The sequence below is a fragment of the Pogona vitticeps genome, chromosome 9 (assembly GCF_051106095.1).
Source record: "Pogona vitticeps strain Pit_001003342236 chromosome 9, PviZW2.1, whole genome shotgun sequence".
In the NCBI taxonomy this organism is placed as follows: domain Eukaryota; kingdom Metazoa; phylum Chordata; class Lepidosauria; order Squamata; family Agamidae; genus Pogona; species Pogona vitticeps.
Genome location: NC_135791.1, coordinates 3,867,948 through 3,878,433, shown reverse-complemented (window position 1 = coordinate 3,878,433; position 10,486 = coordinate 3,867,948). Strand labels below are relative to the sequence as shown.

Sequence of the window (10,486 nt, the reverse complement as noted above, 5' to 3'; positions counted from 1 at the left end):
TCGATGCACGAGCTTGCCTTCCACGGTGGAGGCCTCATGGCACAGGGGTTCAACTGCAGTACTGCAGCCAAGACTCTGCTCATCAACCTGGGTTCAATCCCAAGAAGCCGGCTCAAGGTCAGCTCAGCTTTCCATCCTTCCAAGGCTGGTAAATGTAGGACCCAGCTTGTGTGTCTGGGCAAGACATAGGCTGCAACTACAATTACCAGTTTTGCAATGACCCTTATATCCAGAGCTTGGGATTATGGTTTTTTTATTTATTTGTTTGTTTGTTAACAAAAAAAAAAAATTCTCAGAATCTTTCAGCAAATATAGCCACACTGACTGAAGTCCTTCTAGGAGGGGCTATAATCCAGAAAAGTAATTGTTCCAAGGTCTGAGTCTCAAGCAGCAATGACACAAAGAGCAACATTGTGAACGTCAGCCAAAGAAGCACAGATAGTAGCATCACGCCTGCATCACCGGGTTGATGGACCTTTTGACAGTGGCTCTACTGTTTAGTTGGTAGTCTGGTGGATTTGCCCCAGGCTTCTGGCCTGACCATTTAATAGAACTGTCCATGGTGCTGAATCTGTTTTCAGATTCAGCCCTGTGGAAACTTCTGTTACATGTTTGGACCAAAAGCTCAGCGGCTCAGGGGACAGCCTCTACTGTGGATTAATAAACATGCTGGCTGAGGGATTTTGGGAGCTGTAGTCCCCCCAAAAAGGGAAAACTCAAAGATCTGCCCAGGCCTGGAACCACACATCTTGGTGTAGATGGAACACCTTGAACTGGCTCAAATTTGCTATGAGTCGGCGCATATCACTCCACCTCCCTATGTGCACACTTTTGCCATCTGATGCAGTAGCCCTCCCTCCAGATATTTTGCGGCACAGTTTCCATCATCTTCATCCAAATGGCCAGGAATGAGGGTTGTTGTACTCTGTAGGGCTCCAGGGTGCAGAAGTCTCTTACGAGCAGGACAAAACATGGAATCAGTGATCCACCAGAGCCACCCACTTTCTTTCTAGAGGGATCCTCCCAAAAAGCCAGCTGTTGACTTTATGGTCATGAAAAAGTAAATCCTCCAACCATTTCCATATGATCCCGGTTCGACCAAGCCTGACTCTCAAAATCAGCAGATCTGCTCCGACCCGCACACATCTGAACCAATGGCTTTTGGGCAGAAATACAGTTATGAGTGGAAAACCCAACATGGTGGTTGTTTAGAAGCTCTCTGGGAGCCAAGGATGGCCGTCTGGGCAACCACGGTCAAAAAGCAAGAGTCCAAAGGATGGAACGAACCAATGCCGTCGTAAAGGGGTGAGATGGGCATGCCACCTGCACCCCAGCTATGAGGAGGTTAAGGACGATGACCTGATATTGGGCAGAACTCTGTTTCCTGATGGTGGCGGCAGGGGTGGCCGGGGCGGAGAAGGGCGAGGGCAGCCGTGGGCCACTTTCTGCACCATTGACCACAAATCGGTCCGGAAGCGCTTGACAGAGAAACAGTAGATGATGGGGTCCATGCAGCTATTGAGGCTCAGCAGTGCCACGCTCAGCATGTGCAGGTTGTCTAGGAATGAGGGAGGACTGCAGACCGGAGCGGCCCTCCGACCCGTTACCCAGGGCACCAGGGAGAGGTGATAGGGGGCCACACAGACCACAAACACCAGGAGCATACCCAGGACCATGGTGCGGGCTCTCCGCCGGTGCCCTCCTTGACAGGCACCGGCCGCAGCAGAAAGGGACCTCATGATAGACAAGTAGGCGCCCAACACGACCAGGAAAGATGCCGCAAAGAGAGCCACCATGGCGTAAGCGTAGGTCCTTTGGCCGGCGTGTTGCTCGAAGCATTTCAGGCTGATGGAGGCCGCCTGGTGGGTCTGCTGGGTCACCAAGGAAGGGACGGCGCAGGCCAGGCAAGCCACCCAGGCCACGATGCATCCTGCAAGGGCCCCCGGAGGCTTGTTCAGAGCCAGCTCCAGCTTGGCCACGGTGCAGTACCGGTTCAAGCTGATGAGAGTCATGAAGGCCATGGCGCTGTAGGTGGCCAAGTAATAAGTAGCCCCCGCCAAGCGGCAGGAGGCCTCGGGCAGCTCCCAGTGCCCTTCCGCCAGGTAGTAAGGGATCCAGAACGGCAGGGTGAGGTTGAAGAAGATGTCCGCCAGGGTGAGGTTGATGAGGTAGATGCGGATGGCCTTTCTCACCTGTCCGTTCTGCAGGAAGACGAGGAGGGCCGCCACGTTGCCAGGCAGCCCCACGCACAAGACCAGGCAGTAGACAGCCGGCACTACCACAAACTGCACGGGGTCGTTCAGCGAGCACCGGACCCCGGCGTGTCCCGCGCTGCTGGAGTTGCTCATCCCAACGCTGCTATGAGACAAAGAGAAGGGTGGCATGAGATGGAATACAGCAAAGAGCGGTGAGAAGGGAGGGGAGCACGAAACAGAAGGTGCACCGGTGGGTGGGTCTCCATGACCCATCAGGGACCCTCCGTGGTGAAGGCCGCATTCGGGGCATTGAAGGGAATGCACCCGATCCGGTTCCCCTCGGTGGTCATGTTGAACATGGGAGGGTGGCTGCTTGAAGGACAGGATGCTGGATCCAGGACATCAAAGAAGCCTCCCCAAAGAGAAGTCTTGTGAGGACACTCAGGCCTCCCCATTCAATGGCATGCAACCAACAAGTCCCTCCCTTCTGGAAATATTGCACTGGAACAGCACCAAACCCACGACCTCCCTGGACAATGGCTCAAGTCAAGGAGAGAAGGATGCCAACACAATGAAGCAAGTTCACAGGGCGGGGAATGAGGGTGATCCTTTCACCCTTGGGTCTCATGGAAGAGCCCAGCTTCCCTCCCCTCTGCTGCATCCTGGCCACCAAATGGCCGGCAAACGATGGAAAAGACCAGGGCACAAACGGCTGGATAGATCAGTGGTTTCCGTCTCGGGCTTGTGAGGGTGGAGATTGAGAGTTTGATTCCCCACGGGGCCTCCTGCAGGTACAGCCAACCTGTGTAGCCTTGGGCAAACTGCACAATCCCCAGACAAAGGAAATGGGAAACTACGTCTGAGTTTACCAAGAAAACCTTGCAAAGGGTCCTCGTAAGTCAAAAATGGACTTGACTTTACAAGTGAAACAGCCGGAGCCATGGTAGGGCTAGAGAGCAGAGAGAGAAGAGAGGATGGTGCAAAGCGAGAGGCAAGCGAGGTTTCAGGCGGCATGCAAGGACTCTTATCATAATCCTCATTTGGAGCCAGGAAGATTCAATCAAAGAAAAAATTCAACCACATTCCGAGCCGTCTGAGTCTCTCCTCCCGGCCACCTACTCTCTGAATCATCCTTTTCCAATGCCTGGAAGCTTCTAGTGGAGGGAAGCGAGTGAGGCACAGCTGCTCCCAAGGGGAGGCCGCCAAACCCTCGCTGGAGACAGGGTGCCTGGCTCCAGCCCCACAGCTGCCGGGGCTTAGCACCACTCAGCCCCCTGTTCCCGAACCCTTCCCGTGGCGGCCCACGCAGTTCACCTGTTCCGATCCGTGACGAATGGCTCAGCCACAGAGAGAAAAAGGCAGCGCCTGCTGCATCTTTTCCTCCTTCCGAACTCCTTTCTTTTCCTCCCTCGGCTGAGATGGAAAATGCAGACCCTTTGAGGACGGGGTTGGAGGTGCCGGGACAGGACTAGGAGTTTTATTTTCCCGGAGAAAACGAAATGGGAGCTTCTGAATTAGAATTCTCCAAGGTCAAATTCTAAGCCGCACAATGATTTAATAGTTATCATCTTTGAACTGTAGAGCTGGAAGGGACCCTAGATAGACCGTTGAGTCCAGGGTATCTTTCCCAACATACACAATCAGTGTTGGGGAATGCACAAGGAATACCTGGAGGAAAAGGGGATTCTCAACATGATCTCTTTGCAACGGTGGGTCTTTCCTTTAGATCTTTATACCCAGAATTCAGAGTAAGGAGTGATTTCAGTGGGGATGTAACAGGCTGAACCCTGCTTTGGACCATAGATCAAGTCGTTTACTCTGTACTGGACAAAACATGAATGGGCCCAAAGACACGGTCTCGTCCGTCACCCGAATGTTCACACCCCGGGGGGGGGGGGAAGCAAAGATAGTCAGAAGTGTCTCAGTAAAATAGATGGATCTGCGCTTACCCTCCTGCTTGTGCTTTTAAGGACAGTTTGGCAGGTAGAAATTCAGCATGCTGGTGTTGTTGTTTTTCCCCTTCCTGACACAGAGATGCAGTAGTATGGGGGGGGGAATTTAGCTATACAACAAACTCCCCCCCCAGCTCAGCTGTTAAGAGCAACACAGATGGAGCGGCTGTTTTTATTTATTTTAAGGTTGTTAACTTCAGCAGATCTATAACAGACAAATGGGTTCTGGGAGGAAGGCAAACTAGATTGCCAAGACAGAAATGGGTCCAAAGTTGGTTGCATTGCAAATTAAGTTACGCAAAAGGCATAACTTTTAGCTGTGAATCGCTGTGAGTTAATACATTTCCATAGGCATTATCTGTTCTGCAAAAAGGATGACTGCAGAGACTTCTCAATTCAGAAGAGTTTGCCGCCAAAACTCATGCTATTTGTATGATTGTGCCCCAGGATTTTAGCCGTGTTTTTTTTAAAGAGATGCATTCCTTCTCTTTGATGTAAATTCAGTTTTTAACATGAATTCCTTCGGGTTAACGTGTGATTTCCAAGATTGGAGAGACAGCCCAATCCTCCAGCATCTTCCCTGCCTATGTTACCTGAGCAAGCTGTAACTGGCAAGCTAGCCCTGGAGATGATGACAGGAAGATGAAGAACGTAGAGAAGAAAAAAAGCAGAGAGAAAGAAAGGCACAGCTAGTACTCCTGTTTCATCCGGTTTATTGCGAGAACTGTAAAGAATAGAGGACGTTTCTAATGGGAGATCTTCAGCAGTGTTACAAAACTATTCAAGAGAGCAGATGGGGTGTGGTGATTAAAATCTGAAAGAAGCCCTTGGGAAATCTAGATTCAAAGAATCACTCATCCATAGATAGATAGATAGATAGACAGACAGACAGACAGACAGACAGACAGACAGACAGACAGACAGACAGATAGATAGATAGATAGATAGATAGATAGATAGATAGATAGATAGATAGATAGATAGATAGATAGATAGATAGATAGATAGATAGATAGATAGATAGATAGATAGATAGATAGAGAGGGAGGGAGGGAGGGACGGACGGACGGACGGACGGACGGACGGACGGACGGACGGACGGACGGACGTCCTGTCCTCAACAGCCCCATCTAGCTCTTGTACACTGAAGACTGTGGCTACCTTTAGGAGATTTCAAATTAATTTCATATTTGTTTTAAACTACTGTATTTTCAACCCTGTTTCGTGTCAACGTAGACCAGGCAAGGAGTAGAAAAGGCAGCAAGTGCTTTTGCACAGTAAAGTATCCCCCAGGTCACTTGGGGCCATCTAATCAAATTTCGTGTTTCAAGTTGAGTTAGCTGCAGTCACCTTTGCACCCCTGTCAAGTTTTAGAGTTTACAAAATATGTTTAAAAAAGAAATCTGCCACATCGACAACACAATTTTGGCAAAGACTGCTCCAGAGTCATTTTACTCTCGAGGTCTCCGAAAAGCTCAAACATTTCACTAGCCATTATTATTATTATTATTATTATTATTATTATTATTATTATTATTATTATTATTATTATTATTATTATTATTATTATTATTATTATTATTATTATTATTATTATTATTATTATTATTATTATTATTATTATTGTTGTTGTTATTGTTGTTGTTGTTGTTGTTGTTGTTGTTGTTGTTGTTGTTGTTGTTGTTGTTATTGTTGTTATTGTTATTATTGTTATTATTATTATTATTGAGGAATGGCCCTCTTGCAATTATTTGCAGTCCAGAATCCAACTCCGCAGAGGCATACGTGTCTCCTCAGATGTAAGTGAAACTGACTCGGGACCCTAAGATTATCATTGGAAAACAGAGAAGGCTTCCCACACTGAAGAAGGAGGAGGAGAACAGGAAGAAGGAGGAAGAAGAGAAATAATTATAATCTTAGAACTGCAGAGCTGGAAGGGACCCTATGGATCATCGAGTATAATAATAATAATAATAATAATAATAATAATAATAATAATAATAATAATAATAATAATAATAATAATAATAATAATAATAATAATAATAATAATAATAATAATAATAATAATAATAATAATAATAATAGCAGCAGCTCCCCACCCGACTTCTCCAGCCCGATCTAGACACAAACCAAGCTGTCAAGTCCCAGATCATACCCCTAATTTCACCCAACCACCCTTCCACCCTTCCAAAACTCTTCCAGTATCCATGTGCTTCCCGGCCCCTTCTCTCCCTCCACCCGGACCCCATGCCAGAAACCCTCCAGGACATCCCAGTAGCCCTCTTACCCTTCCAGGGTGGCCTGGGTCCCTGGTCGCCTGATGATGTGTTTCTCCTATGAAGCCGTCACCAATACATGTCTCAGATTTTTGCGCCTCTCTCTCTCTCTCAATCCTCGCCCTCCTCCACCCCATGTCAGAGGTTAATCCTTGCAATTGTGCGGCGGTGGCAGCAGCTGGCGAGGAAGCCTTGCATCTGTGCATGTATGTTAAAGCGGATTCCCCCAAAGGAAATGGAATCAGGAGGTCAGGGATAGCCAAAAGGTCACCCTGCCAACACTCAACGCATGAGTTACCATCCGCCTTTCCTGTCTTGATCCGAAGAATCGAAGCTACAAAGCAGGTGAACGAGAGCCAGGCAGGGACACTATGACCCGGTGCTGCTGCCTGCAGAGCAGAGCCTTCCAGGTGGATTGAGAAAGTGAGCCCAGCTGCACAATGCACACAGAGGCAAAACTGTAAAGCGCCAGGATCCTCTTGAATTAAAGGTGGCTGCTTAACTCTCCCCTCCTACAGGCTCACCTTCATGTACTCAGTCTTGCGCTGGCTGCGAGATCATGGCTGGTTGCATGGATCAAGTGCTCAAAGTGAAATCAGCTGTAGAACTGCTTTTGACACGTTTTTCCGCCAGTCGGGTTTGGGGTCAATACAATATGTATTACTCTTTCGTCCCACATTTCTTCATGAAAACCCGGTTAGGTAAGTCATTCTGGGAGAGAGTGACTGGCCCAAGATCATCCAATTCAAGGAGACTCTTTTCCGAGTAGACATATATGGGATTGCCATGGGGGTGATCCATCCAAGACATTCCACTTTTGTGACCGCTGCTAGAAGCATTTGGAAAGCATTCACACAACTTGTGCTCTTAAAAATCTGCTCCATTAAAAAAAAGGAGCCCGTTAAAGGGGCTTTGTATTGAGTTCGGATGCTGAACCCGTTTCTCCAGGCTTCAGAAAAGGTAGGGGGTGAAGGGGTGACCCTTTTGCAACATTTCAATAAGGTATTAGGGGTTCCCTTTATGCTGTGCCTACAACCAGCAGTCTCCAAGTAAATCCGGTTTCAGGTTCAGCTAAAGAAGACCCATTGAAATGAATGAGGCCTGTGAATCACTGCTTACATGAACCCCACTGGGCCCGGTGATTGTGGGCTTTTGTCTGTTAATGTCTGCATTATGAAAACACCGTCAGCAGCTCTTTAAACGTGGTTTTCCTCTCTCTCATCGCCTTCAATGCGGCAAACATGTCCACAGGAATGGCTTTAGATAAAGAAGTTGCACAGCGGTCGCTCGGCCGAATGTGCATCCTCAACATAATTTGCGCACGCAGAGCGCAACACGACAACATCGTCTTTGGGGGTTCCTTAAAATAGTAAGTAAAGGCGGATGCAGGTGAGGAAGGTTAACAAACTTCACTGTTCCCCTCTCCACAGATGCCCATGCATGCTATGTGTGTGTGTTTCCCTCTCTGTTGCGCTCACTCACACACACACACACACACACACACACATGCACAGTTGCTCCTGGCTTAGCAGATCTTCCAGCACAGGGTTGCCAAGAAGCCAGCGTTGAGCACAAAGGCCTGGGAAGCGGATATGAATCAGCACCGGAAAAAGGATAAGTGCAGATAAAAGCATGCTAGCCACCCACCCATCAGTACTCTGGGAGGTTCAACGGTGCCTAAAATGCTGGAGTGCTAATATCTGAGATTCAGGCAAAAGCAATTCCTTCTATTGACAATTTTGCATATACACAGAAACACACACACACAAAGAGAAAGCGCGTGACTCATGTAAACATTGAGGGGAAAGCCAATTTCTAGGTTTTTGTCTCGTGTTCTTTTATTTATTTTTTACAGTTCTCTCCTGTTCAGAAACTCAGTAAAGTTACTGTATTTTTCGCACCATAAGACACACTTTTCCCCCACAAAACAGGGGGTTGGAAAGTCTGTGCGTCTTATGGAGCGAAGAAAACATATTATATTTTCCTGTTTTCTTCTCCTAAAAATTGGTGCGTCTTATGGAGCGAAAAATACGGTACATCAGGTCTTCTTGGCACAAGTCGGACACCTTTCTGTCCCGTAATGAGTGCTTTCTTCATCACTCAGCCCTCATCCTTCCCACCAGCCAGCCTAACTAACAGAATTCTGGCCTGCTTTCCTCTTTTGCAGAAGGCTTACAACACCGATTTTTTTAAAAAAAGTGCTTGAAAACCAGCAATAAATGATAATATTGAAATAATCAGAAGCGGGGGGAATACACAATCAAGTTTAGAACTATCTAAAACCAATAGAAACCTTTTAAAAGACATAAATGGTAAGCAAAACATGGGTGCATCGTTAAAAATTTTAATGGCCCAAGGGCTGTTTAAATTGAAGTATCTCTGCCTGGCAGCTACAAAGGGCCTTTGGAAGCAAGTCCCACAGCTTTACTTCGCTTTCGAAATGTAACAGCTGTACAAGGAAGAAAGTGGGAAGACAAAGGGGAGAGATCAAAGCCAAGAGCATTGTCAGCTTTCAAAGGATGTTCAAACTTCACACCATCAGAGAAATCTGGAGAGCTGGACAAGAAGAACAGGCTACCCACCAGTAATCGTAGCTCTTCGAGTGGACCTATATAACTATTAAACTATATATATGTTGAATTTGAAACACATGATGGAGAGAATTCAAGAGAAAAGACAGTATGTTTTGCTCGCTTGCCCAATGCAAGTAAAGAAAGATAAAAACTTAAATATTAAGGCTGGGCATTTCAAGCTGTTGCTTTCTTAGGTTGCCGGGAATGAGACAGCGCTTTATCCGAGGTTCAGCCGAAGATGTTGTCCAGAGATGGTTGAGGCCTTCGTTTGTCAGTGTATTATGAAGTTTAAAAATACCGCCCACCCCCCAGTTTGTAGAATTTAGGGAGAAAGGAGAGTTTCTGGATTTATAAACCCAATGCAATCGTGCAGGACATCAACCGGGAAGACTTGGTGATTCTCCAACCTGGGAGAGAGCCATGCTTTCATTCAAAGTACAGGAGGACCGCAGTATCCATGGGGGATCGGTGCCAAATATTCCTCTAAAGCCATGGTTCCTAACCACGGGTCACACCCAGATTTTCTTGGACTGCAACTCCCAGAAGCCTCCACCATGGAGAAGCTATGTGGAAGGATGTTGGAGGCATTCAAGCTGCACTAGGCATTGTGATCTAGTACTGTCCACACCACCACCGCCACCCACCCTTTGCGGACATGAAATGAGAACCAGGCTTGCTTCTCCACTTTCAAAAACCCATCCTGGATCAGTCTCGAATCCTTAAACAAAACATGCAGATTCCAGGGTAGGTGGGAAACAGAAAGTGGCCCATTTTTCTATGGATGAAGCAGGAGATCCTTTTAAGAGATGTCAAAGCCAGTGAGCAAAGGAGGCGAGGGGTGGTCTTTTCCACAACTGGTTGAACAAAATTTATCTCCTCAAAAAGCAGGAAAAGGAAAGGAAAAAGCAAGAATTAACTTTTTTCAAAAGGGTCAAAAATGGTTCTCCTCCAAAGCATGCCTTCTGGCCAGGCAATCGGGCCGTGAACAGACCCGCCGCGGCCCCGAGACGAACCAGCCCCACCTGTTTATGGCCCTTCTTCAAATCCTTTTAATCCAAAGACAGGGCAGAGGCAACTGGAGATGGGGTTCCTACCAGAGGCTCCATCTCAAAATGTGACGTTTCACAGAACAAAGGGGCCCGAGAGCATCCTTTGAGTGTTGAACCTCCATCGTGGCGTCCTGCCATCCGCTTCTTGAGAAAGCATCGACTTCACGGTTGCCCAGATTTGTGCCTTAGAGCTGCCCACGTAGCCCAAGGGGCCGGAATGCTTGCCTCGTGCCCTAATTTAGCGTATTCAACTGTTTCGGTAGCCACCCTACTCACAGGCTTCGTTTCATTCTTGCTTTTGAAAACACCGGTGCCTGATGCTGGCCAAGATTCTCAGCCATCATCTCAAGCGCCCACAAACAGCCGTTCCGGACATGACCACAGGGTATTACCTACTATCGCTGGCCGGAGAGCTCAAGGGTTGATGTCTCCGGCTGC

At 47.6% G+C, this 10,486-nt stretch overlaps 1 protein-coding gene across 1 annotated transcript; it reads right to left on the bottom strand.

The window, feature by feature from the left end:
* Positions 1-277: 277 nt before the first annotated feature.
* On the bottom strand, positions 278-2,350 carry LOC110087308 (platelet-activating factor receptor-like). Its single transcript, XM_020808883.3, has one exon. The coding sequence runs from the start codon at positions 2,346-2,348 to the stop codon at positions 1,335-1,337; it is 1,014 nt and encodes a 337-aa protein (XP_020664542.3). The 5' UTR covers positions 2,349-2,350; the 3' UTR covers positions 278-1,334.
* Between the last annotated feature and the right edge of the window lie 8,136 nt (positions 2,351-10,486).